Source organism: Mustela putorius, unplaced genomic scaffold (genome assembly GCF_011764305.1).
Source record: "Mustela putorius furo isolate JIRA1106 unplaced genomic scaffold, ASM1176430v1.1 tig00003869_pilon_pilon_pilon, whole genome shotgun sequence".
Taxonomy (NCBI): Eukaryota; Metazoa; Chordata; class Mammalia; order Carnivora; family Mustelidae; genus Mustela; species Mustela putorius.
In genome coordinates, this window is record NW_025422021.1 from 18,964,478 (window position 1) to 18,978,655 (window position 14,178).

The 14,178-nt window shown below is 44.1% G+C and overlaps 1 protein-coding gene across 2 annotated transcripts in view; it reads left to right on the plus strand.

Annotated features, from left to right (window-relative positions):
* The window catches only part of DPP4 (dipeptidyl peptidase 4), a 79,582-nt gene that overhangs the window by 40,986 nt on the left and 24,418 nt on the right, over positions 1 to 14,178 (plus strand). For both annotated transcript variants that reach the window (XM_013051995.2, XM_004743951.3), the window contains exons 11-16: positions 5,776 to 5,911; positions 7,691 to 7,735; positions 10,192 to 10,299; positions 10,567 to 10,634; positions 11,742 to 11,795; positions 12,170 to 12,291. In XM_013051995.2, coding sequence (XP_012907449.1) covers positions 5,776 to 5,911; positions 7,691 to 7,735; positions 10,192 to 10,299; positions 10,567 to 10,634; positions 11,742 to 11,795; positions 12,170 to 12,291 — 533 coding nt within the window. The remainder of the gene's footprint in view (positions 1 to 5,775; positions 5,912 to 7,690; positions 7,736 to 10,191; positions 10,300 to 10,566; positions 10,635 to 11,741; positions 11,796 to 12,169; positions 12,292 to 14,178) is intronic.

Below are 14,178 nucleotides of genomic sequence, written 5' to 3' on the forward strand. Positions count from 1 at the left end.
TGCCTCAGGAATGTGTTATATAGGGAATTATAAATCCAGCTCTGGTCTCTATTAACACCAGGGAGGCCGCAGTTTATGTAAAACCAGGTTCGAGCTCCTCTCTGGGGAAAATCTTCTAGCAGGCGGTGATGCCCCACTTTCTGGCCTCACGCAAACCTCCAGCGGGGCCAGGTTAATGCAGGCAAATTGTGCCTCTTCAGAAACGGCCCAGCACCTTCTGCCGTGTTTTCTAGCCATCCACGAGCTCCTGGAGTGTAGGATCGCCTGGAGTGTAGCCCCAGGAGAGTGGGGCGTGTATCTCCCCTCCTCTGCCCCCATGTGCCCATCACTCATTTTCCTCTGAGGCCACGTCCTTGCTCCACACAGCTTTGAGCAGGTAAAGTCCTACCAGAGGCAGGGAGCCTCGCGGCTGCCGTCCCTGAGTTAGAGATCAAGAGGTCAAGATTGATTAGGCCGCTCATTTGTCTTGATGACTATGAGAGGAATTGGTGAGCTCAAAATCCTTGAGAGAAAACAACATATATTATAAAATCATAAACTCCCTACCTGCTTTATTTAGAGCCTGGCTTCACAATATTTATATTTATATTCATATTTATATTTTATATCTGGTGCCTCTCGTGCAGGACCTGAGACACAGCAAGTGCTCAATGAATATGTGTAGAATCAATGAATAAGCTTCTGTGCGGAGGGATGAGGGTGACTTTATGTGTGTGGAATGGTTTACACAGCCAGGACTGAAGACGACCCTCCAAGTGACCCTGCCTAGCAGTCCCTCTTTTCTGCCTCCTCCCAGCCATCTGCACATTCCCTGGCCTGAGCTAGAGGACTGGGAAGGGCACGTTCTACTGAGGTGACCCCACCCAACATCTGCTGATCGGCTCCGGGGACCCATCACACCCAGCGCATGACCTGCCCCACCCTATTTTTTCTGCTCCTGAGTGATGTGATAGATTAATGCCTCCTCCGAACAGTTGATAATCCTTGATCTATAAAGTAGAGATGTCAGGGTGTGGGCTTGTCCTACAGGAGATGAAGGAACCGGACTGAAACAGCCAGGAAACTAGAGACACCTCAAGACAGGAAGCCCTTCAGGACCCCATGTGCTATGGGTGCTGCCCTCTGTGACGGGCTCCCCCTCACCCCACCTATCCTTCTCCTCAGCGATCTGCAGCAGCCCCAGGAGGGCTGGCATCCCCATCAGAGCAGAGAGTGGCATGGAGCCCGGGGCCAGTACTGGCAGAACGCCCGCTTCCTTGGGTGATTCACCGAATTAATCACTCCACCGTCTGCGGTTGCTCTGAGGAGCGATTTCTCTCCAATATTCTTCTCAGTCAGTAATGCCGACCTGATGTTAAGTACCCTTAACACACCAAAAGAAACATTTACACAAATTAGGGGAATTAATGCAACACAACAGACATTTATTACACGCCTACTGTTTACAAGGCAATGGTCACTTTGCAAAAAGAGTCTCTGAAATATGCTTGAAATATGCTTCAAGAGCAGGTCTGTCCCAGCACTATCACATATAATTTGCTTTATAGAATTCAGCTATTTAGTTTACACACACGCTGTGGGAATACATAGACCTCATAGAGTAAGGAATTTTACCCTAAAAAAAAGGCAAGAGGGTGAAGCTAGCCGACCGCATTTCCCAGAGGGACGGGTGGAGGTTCTGTATAGAAGGAGCTACTAGGAACAGAAAATCCAAAGCCAACTGGCTTAGTTTGAATCATGCCTCCCAACACTTCCCAGTGTGTGACCTTGGGCAAGTTACTTAACCTCTCTACACTTCCCTTTCCTTGTCTGCAAAACACGAACCCTAGCATTCCGACCCTGTAGGGTGCCACAAGCTTTATGGCTTTATGTCGAGCACTTGGTACAGTTTCTGGCACATAGTAAACTGCTCATGGGTGTGAACTCTGGTTATTATGTCCAGAAATCACTCCATTGCTTTAGTATTAAAGTCAACCTCACTCTCCTTAAAAACAACATTGTCCCAGAAATTAGAAGAGCTTATTGAATCGCTATGCCTGTCAGGAGAGGCGGTCTCTGGCTCAAGGAAGGCCAGGCTGCCTGACATTCCCTCTTCCACCCCTTCCCACCATTACATAACAATCTGTTCAGTAGAGCCTCTCTGTTTTTACAGAATAAAATCAGCATGGAGGGGCACCTGGGTGGCTCAGCTCCTGATCTCAGGGTCATGAGATCCAGCCCCAGCTGGGCTTGGCCTCCAGGCTGGGTAAGGAGTCAGCGGACTTGAGATTCTCTGCCCCTCCCCGACTTGCTCCTGCATGCATTCTTTTTAAAAAATCGGCATATAGTGCAAAGTATAGTTGATAAACCTGCTTGTTGGATTTTTCTGGTCCTAAGTAGGACTTAATTAAACCTTTCAATAAAAAGTACAATTGGGCCATTGGTTCCCTTATATAGTTTTTATGATTCACTGACATCTTAGACCGGCACGATCTTGGCTCAGGGTGGTGTCTGCAGCGCCGCTCTGTCTCCCTTTAATTCCAAACCCTAAAGAGAAGCTGTGATTAAACAGGGGTGTGTTTACACGAGGATGCAAAATGTCCTGTCTGCAGGCTGGCGAGCGGCCCGTACGGAGGGTGCAGAGTACACCTGGGGCTACAGAGAGTGACAGAGAGTGTGGGAGACACAGGCTCGTGAACCTTTGATCTAGAAATGGGCAGAGCAAGTGCCAGATGCATGTGAGTTCCCTGGCAGGCTTCCCAAATTCCATTACTCTATAATTTCGAATGGGAAAGAAGTTACTTTTCTACTGCTCATTTCTGAACCTGGAGTATTGTGTATGGTTTTTATAGATAAAGCCCTTAGTAAAGGTGACCCACTAATTGTGTTAATGAGTTTTCTTCTCCCTTTGCCTGTCCTTTCCCCTGACCATGCCACTTTAGAAAAGTTTCCCATTTCTGGAGCCTGTGATCCTAATCGAGGCCATGGAGCTCTGGGCAATGTGTGCACGTATGTAAGGGGACTCCCCCCACCCCCACCCGGGAGAGAGGTAAATCCATCTGATTTACAAAGGAATTTGATCTGTGAATAAGAACCACGGGCATGGAGCAGGGATCAGCACACCAGGGCCCACTGGCAAATCCAGCCCCAGGCCTGTTTTTGTATGATCTACAACTAAGAAAGATTTTTTTTTTTAAAGATTTTATTTATTTATTTGACAGAGAGAAAGAGATCACAAGTAGGCAGAGAGGCAGGCAGAGAGAGAGAGAGAGGGAAGCAGGCTTCCTGCTGAGCAGAGAGCCCGATGCGGGCCTCAATCCCAGGACCCTGGGATCATGACCTGAGCTGAAGGCAGAGGCTTAACCCACTGAGCCACCCAGGCGCCCCAAGAAAGATTGTTACAATTTTGAGTGGTTGGGAAGGAAAATCACCAGAAGAATAATATTTTGTGACATGTGAAAATTATGTGAACTTCAGATCTCCGGGTTTTGCTGGAACTCATCTACAGATGTTCGTTGATGATATATTGCCTCTGGCTGCTTTTGTACTGCAAAGGTGGAGATAAGTAATTGTCACAGAGCACATGTGACCCACAAAACTTAAAATATTTACTATCTGGCTCTTGACTGAAAAAGTCTTCAGACCCCTAGTCAAGAAAGTTAATCTCAAAAAGTTTTGTTTTCTCCCTTGCATGTCATAGTTCCATCCACTTTTGCAATGATTTATTCCTATCCCCAGCAAGATTCATTAATGCCTGTGGCTTGGGTACAGGGCAGAAGCACTGAACTCTGAGAGGCACCGTTGGTCCTGTGCGTGCAAAGAGGGGTTTGCACTCTTAGGCCCTGCAGCCTGGTGGTCGTTAGAGATGAGCACCTTAAGAATGCTGATGTTGGTGCAGAAGGAGGGACTTTCCAAGAAGGTATAGTGGATATTTGAGGAAGACCTAAGGAAGTTAGAGTATAGCAGTGGTTTTAGACTGAGGGCAGGTTGAACAAACTGGGGGCAGGGTGAACAAAGTGAGGGCAGCTGGGAAATCTCAGAAGGTGTTCATGGAATACCAGACACGCAGACTGGATGGTATACAGGTTTCTCCTTTCCTCCTCCTCCTCCACCTCCTCCTTCTTTTTTAATATTCTATTTATTTACTTGAGAGAGAGAGCACAAGCCGGAGGCTGTGGGGGAGAGAAAAGAGCAGAGGGAGAGGGAGAAGCAGGCTCCCCGCTGAGCAGGGAGGCTAACACAGGCTCTATTCCAGAACCCTGGGATCATGACCTGAGCCGAAGGCAGACGCTTAAATGACTGAGCCACCCAGATGCCCCAGTATATGGGTTCTTACTAAGCAAGAGAAAGGCCTGAAACGGCGAGGAGTCCCTATTTATGGGAAGGTGGTTCTTTGCTGCTGGGTGAAGGGGTTTGAATCTTCTTTCAGTACTTGCCACCGGCAACGGGGACAGCCAGGAGGGGACCCTGGAGGACCCAGGAGGGGACCTTAACACAGGAGGCGTCCCCACCTATAGAAGGGCGATAGTGAAGCGGTGATCCATCCTAAGTGCTCAATAAATATTAGCCGTTTGGTTTCGTGTCTGTGGAGGGAGTGCAGACAGGATGGGGTCTGTGAATGCCAAGGAAGGACAGAGCTGTTCAGGCCACAGAGAACACAACAGGACTTTCCCCTTCCACAGAATTTCAGTGTCGATTTGGTGCCGGTTACTCATTCCATTGGAGCCCGGGACACCCTGTGAACAAGAAAGCTGCGGCCGGTGCCTCAGAGAGCTTGTGGTCAAGCAAGGAGAGCCAAGAGACAGAGGAGGGGTTGGGCACAGCCTGTGAAGAGAAGAGAGAAGGAGCATTTTAGAGCATTCAGCGTTGATGAGGAGGCTACGGCCATGGGGCCAGTCAGAAAGAAAGAGGAGAAAAGAGTCTCTTGGAATTTTTCTGACAAAAGGAAACAAAGCTTTGATCAGACAGTGGGAAAAAAAGGATTTAAGAATGATCACTCAAGATCATCGCACGGGGGGTGGGGGACTAGGAGGAGCAAATCAAATAAAATAGACAATCCAGAGCAAATATTTAGGTAGGCTAGCAGAAAAGTAAATTGAGAATTCCATGCATCTCACTGTAAATCAAAAGGTAGCTCCAAAAATGTTTAAAGGTATGTGTTGGAGGAAGACATACTGCTAGTGATATCTCCATTAGCATGAATTTCGTGTTAAGATTCCTTGATTTTTTTCACATGGTTCATGTTTTGACTTTTGAGAAAAGATTTTTACAGTATAATTATTTGATTTTCAAAATTCATAGAGATGTGAGTCAGTTTTTTTCTCCTTTGAAAAACGAAGTTGAGAAAAGGGTCAGTTATAATTTCACCAGAAATTACCAGAAAATATTCGAATCTCAGCCAGTGTGTCTGGCCTCACTGTAATGTTCTCTCAATACAGCAGAAAAGAGATGGGAAAAATGTCACCCTTGACTTCCTGGCACCACCAAAGGCCAAATTAAGGACTTGAAAAAATCCTGAGCGGTGGTGTGAGTCACGTTTGCTAAGCCACTATATAATGTTAGCTGCTGTTTTTCCTGTCAGGTATATTTTAATTTCCATTCAAAACTAAATTACACTTCAAGCTTTCAGAAAAAGGTAAAATATTGTGGTATTAAATGGTTTCAACAACCATTTAAAATTATATGCCTATTAAGATTGATTTCACTGAGTAAAATATCTCTCTGTACCAAGGTCTGGAAATAGTTATTCTCTCTCTCTCTCTCTTCTTCCTTCCTTCCTTCCTTCCTTCCTTCCAGGGATTACTACTTGTGTGACGTGACATGGGTAAATGAAGAAAGGATTTCTTTGCAGTGGCTCCGAAGGATTCAGAACTATTCAGTCATGAATATCTGTGACTATAATAATGACACCAACAGTTGGAGAAAACCAGAGGTAAGGTTTAATGGTGATGCTCTGCTTCTAAAGCTACATGTGATCCAAGGATTCCACAAAAACGGGGAGAGTGAATGGTTGGGAATCAGCAAATAAAGTTTGAGCTTCTTGTCTTTCTGAGTCTGTCAGATCCTGAGGCAGTGAGTGAGTCTTGACTAACTTTTAGAGAGAATCTGATATTTGATGGTACTTCCATTTCATCTCTGCTCACTAGTCATACGGTTTCAGTTATGGATATTATCACTTAGGGAGGGGATGGTGATTGGAAACCCAAAAGATAGAATTTGATGTCAAAATTCAGACAGCCCAAGAAGGCCAGCAGCTGCAAGGTCAACAGAGAAAATATGGGGAGCAGAGAATGACTGACTGAGAATATGTGAAACAAAACTAGTATCAAAAGGCCACAAATCTCCTACCACCCTGTGACTATACTTCAGCAGTCAACAACTTTAGACTATAAATAGATAACAACCAGGCAGAGAGGGTGGCAACATTAAGACAAAGGCAAGTGTTATTTCATCCTTGAGGTGCTGGGGACGGGGGCAGGGCATTCCCCACAAGAAACCACAAGGTTCAGCCAAGCTAGTGAATCGGGATTAAAGCCCCTTTGGGAACGGCAGCCTCAGGAGGGGCAATGTCCAGGGAAGGGTTAGTGACATATGTGAAGGGCACCTCTCCAAACCCTTTTCTGGTAATGGGTTCTGTGCCAAGTGCCTCCCCCTCTACACACTTCCCACCTGGTTGGGCATAGTGAAGATTCTTGCTTCAGAAAGCTTGGGCACCCCTTGTCTTGATTTGTCAATTCATTTATTTATACAGCAAACAATGGATACCTACGCCCCAAGTTCTGTGCACAGCTCTGGATTTAAGACAAACAGAAACAAACCAATGAGACAACATGCTGGTCCCTAAAACGTGGTTATTTTAGTAGGGAATACCATTAGGATAATCCATAATAATAGTCTCCGTTTCTTGAACACTCAGGGTAGCCAGACACTGTGGAGACAGGGGTTCTGAGAGGTTAAGAAGGTCACGTGACAGCCGGACTCCAAACTAGGAAACCTAAGCTCTTTGCTGGTGAGAACTGAGGGTGGAGGTAGGCTGAGGCTCAGGTGCCGCTCTGAGGGGTTCGGACTTACTTGTAAGACACGGAGAGCTATTTCTAGGTGTTAAATAGGACAGGATCCTAATGAGCTAGAACTGTCGTCTGTTGCCACAAGAGGTCAGTGGGGGTTGAGCAGACTGGAAGAGGAGAAGAGAGGCAGGGTCTCTCCAACTGGGAGGTCAGGGCAGTGGACCAAGGGAAACCTGATGAGAACAGAAGCTAAGGCAGTAACGGTGGAGAAGGATGAGGGGAGTCAAAGAACCAGGAGGCAGGGGCTGAGGAGGTGGCTCTGAGGAGAGGAGGCATCTAGAGTGACTCCCAAGTCTCTGGCTCGGGTGAGCAGTGGCACCAAACAGAAGAACAAAGGCATCAGAACAAGCCGGTGGGAATGAGGCAAGATAAAGGACATCATCTTCTGTGCCGTGCGTGTTGAATTGAAAATGCCAGGGGAGCTTCCAGGGCCACATATGGAAGACAGAGCTCTAGGCAAGAGAGGGAAAGGTCCTGATGCAATCCTATAAACAATCTGAGCACAAATACAATTATATAAATGGAGATAGTTTTCGATTATTTTAAGTACAATTTTGCTTCTGTTACCACGAGTTGCAGATAAAAAATAGAATTAATACCTCACTTCTCTCTGAAATGCTGCCCTTGTATTTTTCCCTCTCTAGGCACAAGAACACACTGAAATGAGTACCACTGGCTGGGTTGGAAGAGTAAGTGCTTTGAGTTATTTGTTTTTTGTGGTCTGGATCAGATACTCAGAGCTATTTGATACGCATATATTCCAAAGTAGGGCCCTGTGTTATTTGCTATTAATAGAGATATTACCTGACCTATTTCTCAAAATATTTAAATGCTCCCTGCGGAGATGTCTTTTCTTTTCTTTTCTTTTCTTTTCTTTTTTTTTTTAAGATTTTATTTATTTATTTGACAGAGAGAGAGACCACAAGTAGACAGAGAGAGGGGGAAGCAGAGAGCACGATGCGGGGCTCTATCCCAGGACCCTGAGATCATGACCTGAGCCGAAGGCAGAGGCTTAACCCACTGAGCCACCCAGGTGCCCCAGAGATGTCTTTTCATGGGGAATACAGATCACACTCAGTGGGAAAAAGGAACAGGACAGATGAAAAGTTGAGAGCAGACAAAAGAGAAGACATACTCTAGGCAGACGGTAGCTCCTGAAAAGTTAAAAAGCAACCACTGCTGAAAAGCAGCTAAGATGCTGAAGATGCCCACTGAGCTCACCTCTAAAGGCCTGTGCTCTGGAGGCAGCAAACATGGCTTCCACCCACAGTCTACACAGATGAGGAAGAAGCCGTGGCTCTATGTGGCGGCAACTCAGCAGCGACTGCATCCATCCAGCAACCCTGCTGTGCACACCCCTTTGGAGGAACTCATACTCGTGTGGCTTCACGCTTTACTAGGCCCCAGATGCAGAGTGGTATCCAAGAAATCACAGTGACCCGCAGAGACTTGTCACGCTTCTCATTTGTGCTGCGAGCGCTATGCCTTGGGCAGAATCACCAACCGTGAGGCCACGGGACCAGGGAAGCAAACACGTTATGGAAGGATCTCTAGCCGTTGTGGGCCCTCACAGAAAGACGATGAATAAATCTCACCTAATTCTTGTGACCACTTCTATTAAGCCCCCTTTAAGAGAGAAACAAAGGGACCGAAAGAAAAAGAAAATGTGAAGATTTCCTTCACATCTCTTGGGGCAGAGAGGGGAGGCCCGTGGTCCAGAAACAGGACCCCTTCCAGCTGGGCTCAGAGCTCCGATAGCATTCACACGTCCCTTTTCTTCAGGCTTTGATTGGGCAGAGGGGAGAGGTTTGCCAACATGAAAAGTGGTTTCCTCCATGGCAAGAGACACGCTACACTTCCTCACGACTCTTTGAAAAAAATATGTTTTTTCCTCTCTGTATTTAACCAGACAGATGCCACTTTTCACACATTTCTACTAGGCACAACTCCATCCAGGGGAAACAGGGAAATGTATTAAAAAGATAAGGCTGTGAACACAGGTCTAGAGAGGGGAATGTGTTTCAGAGCTCTGTAATGAGAACACCAAGTGTACTGCACGCTTCAGTTTGCTCCATAAATGAATCCACTTTGAATCACTAAATAGAAGAGGGAAGCATTTTTCTTCCTTTCCAAAATGGGAGCTGATAAGAGAGGAAACATCGAGGGTAAAGTGAACCAACAATTTTAAAAGACCATCTCCTACCTGCTCGCAAATGTAGTAAGGAAATCGAAGTCGTAAAGCGACATATTCCTTTCAGGCTGGGGTAGATATTCTTCTGCTGAAACTACATTATGTTCTGAGAACGATCTTTTATTGAACCGTGAAAAATGGAAATTTTATACTGTATTTCCATACAACTACTTTTTTGGTAAATTGTTGATCCTATTTAGCAAAATGAAAAGGCATACAATAAAAATGGTAACTATAAGAATGTTTCCACGTGAAATACACAACAGACATTCCTTACAGTATCCAGTCCAGAAATGGTTAAAGAGATTTTGGCTTTCAAAAAGAAATATGTATTTAAAAAGGAGGAAACGAATCCCTCAAATTAAAAACCACCTCTTATCTGAAACAGTAAAAATAATAGTCTGTTTGAAACAAACAAACCAAACAGAAAGCAATCGCTCACGGATGCCAGGAGGGAAGGGGCGAGGGGAATGGGCAAAATAGGTGAGGGAAATTAAGATGTACGAACTCCCAGTTATAACAGAAATAATAATAGTCTGTTTCAAGAAAGCACATCTGTGACACTGAGGAAATTTACTTCTTAAAAATGAAAGACAAATGCTAAGTTTTGCACATTTATAGCCAGAAGTCATAGAGTCATCCTTCACAGAGAGATGTCCAGAGATAACAATACCACGGCTACGTGTTGAGAGTCCTGCGTAAGCCTCTTTATGTGCTTTCTCTCGTTTACTCCACGTAAAGAATTCTCTGAGAGAGATCTTTTTGTCTGCATTTTCTAGAAGGAGAATTTTCTTTTGAGACACTCTGGTTTCACTTGGCAAGTAAATGAAGCATGGGTTTTGGGCAGGGGTGTTGAGAGGACTTTCAAAAACTAAAGTTGGTGCTGAGATGAGACTGATGTGCCCTCATCTGTTTTTTTGTTTGTTTGTTTGTTTGTTTTCTATTATTCTGTAGTTCAGGCCTTCAGAACCTCATTTTACCTCTGATGGGAAGAGCTTCTACAAGATCATCAGCAACCAAGATGGCTACAAACACATTTGCCTATTCCAAATAGATAAGCAAGTAAGTATTCTTACATAATTTATTTCGGGTTGATCTCTTTTTTAATGAGACTAAGTTGAAGGGGAAATCATTTAGTAAAGTCAGTCAGTATGTATCAATAATCCAGCTGGTTGAACTTCTGGAGTGGTGTCTGGAGGATGATGGGATAGTGAGGAGAAACCCAAGGAGAGTAAGATCATCTAAATTGCTGCTATAAAAGATTCAACCCTCCACTTCAATTAGAGAGTTTAATAAACATCTTTTCTTAAAAAAAAAAAATCCCATCAGGATTGCACGTTCATTACAAAAGGAGCTTGGGAAGTCATCGGAATAGAAGCTCTCACCAGTGATTACCTGTGAGTATTCTAATAATGGATAGGAGGCAAACATACTCGTTGCAATCACACCCTCTATGCCCAGAAATAGGGGAAAATCTCCTACAAATAAAGAATAGTCTATTTGGAATGTGTTCAGTACTTTTTTCTTTTAACATACGGAAGCCTTAATGATTTTCACATATGCTTAGCAGACTTGATACCCTGCCACCAAGCAGCTCTACCTCTTGCTCTTACCTGCTTTACATTAGCAGAGCTGCAGCCTCTTTTTCTTAAGCGTCTTGGAGCACCGCACCAGCATAGGGGCATTTCGTTACATTTTAACTGGCACTGGATTTTTGGAAGGCTTAGAGAGGCTATTTCATTTTATCTGTCCACATCTCGGCCTTTCTCTGGAAAACGGAAAGCTTTGCCGAGGCTGTCAACTACCATGCACGAGTTGGTGGAAAGGGAGTGTTATTTTCCATTAGAATCTAAGGCATTTCTAGAATTCATTATCGGGTCTCACTAGGGACTATTGATGCCACTGCCCAAAGCAGTTTTTGAAAGACATCCTTAGAAGGGGCTCTGCTCCTGTCAGAAAGATGGGGTTCCTGCCTTCCAGTAGCTTGGGCTAGAAAAACAGAAAATACGGAAAACAATGTAGGTACGTGGTTGTCCAGCCTTACTTTTCTCACAAAAGACCTTTTTTGAGTTTTTACTTGCCACTTGAATGACGGGATCAATCCCTGCATCCAGATATTTTAGTCTGCTTTAAAAATGGAATCTCTGGGGGCACCTGTGTGGCTTGGTGGGTTAAAGCCTCTGTCTTCATGGGCTCAGGTCCTGGGATCGAGCCCCGCATCAGGCTCTCTGCTCAGCGGGAAGCCTGCTTCCTCCTCTCTCTCTGCCTGCCTCTCCGCTTACTTATGATCTCTCTTTCTGTCAAATAAATAAATAAAATTTTTTAAAACAAAAAGTGAAATCTCTTATTTAGAGATGACGGGAAACATGACTTCTGGGGCAGAGCGGGCAGGGAAAAATGATATGATAAGGGCCAGCATGAATGTTTGGTGTTGAGTCAAATAGAGTGTACTTGACTTTTTTAAAAAACATAATTAATATATATTTCATTTGTTTTCTTTCCAGATACTACATTAGTAATGAATATAAAGGAATGCCAGGAGGAAGAAATCTTTATAAGTAAGAACTGAATCAAATTGTTGACTTGAGTCTTTCTAGCTGAAGAGCAATTTCTGATTTTGTTTTTGTTTTTGCTTTTTTCCGTGCCTTAAGTAACTGAAGTTGTAACTGAGCACTTTAATTCCCTTATAAATCAAACTCTGGGTGTCAACAAAAGAGAATGACTTTATTAGATGTTTTGTGTTATTCCCAAACAATGGAAAGTTTGAGGTTATTATGAATTAATTCATGTATTTGTTGTACATTAAAAAAGAAAATGTTTTGAGCATTGCCTTAGCATTCTGGTACCTTTAAAACTAAAATATGGCATTATTCAATTCTGTCTTTTCGTTTATTCTTTCATCAAACACTTAATTTCCACCATTGGTTTACAGAATCCAACTGAGCAACTACACAAAGGTGACATGCCTGAGTTGTGAACTGAATCCAGAAAGATGTCAGTACTATTCTGTATCATTTAGTAAAGAGGCAAAGTACTATCAGCTGAGGTGTTCGGGTAAGTGTGAACTGCCAAGGGGAGAGCAGCACAGGTACCACCATGTCTGTCTGTCTATCTGAAGTGGTTCCTTGCATTCCCTGCATGCTTTTCCCGCTTTCCAAAGGCAACCAACTGAGCCACCCAGGCATCCCTCTCCTGGCTCATCCTGCCCATCTTTCCCTTTCTGTGTCCAGTCTGGGAAACACTCTTTCTGCCCTGCTTAGTTTTCTCCTCTTGAATCTGAGGAGCTTTTGAAATCACCTGCCTCCTTCTCTTCAAGCACATCTAAGTGGTACGCTAACCACCTTTCCTCCCATTCTAACCAAGAGAGTTGCATGGCTTGCTTTTGACTGAACATACAACAAATATACACACACTGGAGACTATGTAGAGCTGAGGTACTTCACTTTACACACACAAACACACATTTTTATTGTATTTTTTTCATTATTATTTTGTGTACTTGCCCCTTTAGATGAGAAAAATGTATGTGAGTAGTGTCTATCACCCATCCTGCTCATGGCTCCATCTTCTGTTGCTTTTTTATTATTGTTTTCTTTATTGTTAATGAAGAACTTGGCAAGGACGGACCACGGCACCTCCACAGGTCACACAGCTAATAAGAGGCACAACAGGATTCAAGCACAGGTCTCTACCTCCTGAGCCCTCCTGAGCCCTCCAATAAGCCCTCTGCTAGATGACTTCTCAAAGTGAAAGAATCTGGGTATTCTGAAAAAGAATTATCCCTTACGGGAAAGAGACCTCCAAACCACCTATTGGAACCTTTATGTACAAGCACATTTTCTTTATTATTACATCTTTCTCTCTCTCTCTTTCTTTCTTTCTTTTTTTTTTTTCCTATGATTGTTTTTAGTCACCATTTTTTGGGCAGACACTTTATACTAGGAACTGTGCTAAAAGTTTTATATTTGTAGTCTTGTTTGATTCTTAAGAAAACTCTATAAAGTAGATATTATTCTCCTTTTATATGTAAAAAGATCAAAACATAGATATATTGTCATACAGCAGGTAAGCCAGGGTTCAAACCCAGGTCTTTCTAATGCCTTCACTGTGGTTCTGATCAAGAGTAAAACATTAATATTATCTAAATGCATCAAAATTAAATAGCTCACCAAATAGCTTTTCTATACATTACCTTCTAGTCTGCAACTACCACAGTTGGGATAAATAGTGAAGATATGTTCATGCGAGAAAAACACTTTTGCATGCCAGAAAGGAATCGCTTATCCAAGTGAGGCACTGTGCAGATGTGCCCCCTGGCTCACGACTCCGTGGGGTGGAGGCAGTGGGAGGGAAATCCGCCCCTCCCCCTGGCTGAGGCTGGCTCCAGAGCTCCGCCCTAAGGGGGCGGGGCCGGAGAGCAGCGTGGTCATCGCCAGACTGTCCCTTTAGGGCTGGGAAAGAAAAATAGCAGTGTCAAGGGTCCTTTGGCTTAGTTCACAGTTGAGGAAACGGAGGCAGCATGCCCAAGGCACTCAACCCGGCCAGAGGTTCATTTTCTGCTTCATTCTACTGAGCCCTGTAGCTTTTCGGTAATCCTTCTTAATCTCAAATTGCATCTATTTTGGGCCCCTGGGTGGCTCAGTTGGTTAAGTGATTGTCTTCGGCTCAGGTCATGTTCCTGGGGTCACAGGATCGAGTTCCGTTCTGCCATGCAGGGAGCCTGCTTCTCCCTCTGACCCTTCCTCTTCTCATGGGCTCTCTCAAATAAATAAATAAAATCTTAAAAAAAAAAAAAAAAAAACCTGCCCCTATTTCAAAGAATAGGAAAAACAGCTAACTTAGTAAGTCCCTCTTCTACAGTGATATTTATTCTATCACAGTTATTTGGTATTAAAATCATATCAAAGTTAAGTGGTATCAAATGGCCATTTTTGAAAAAAA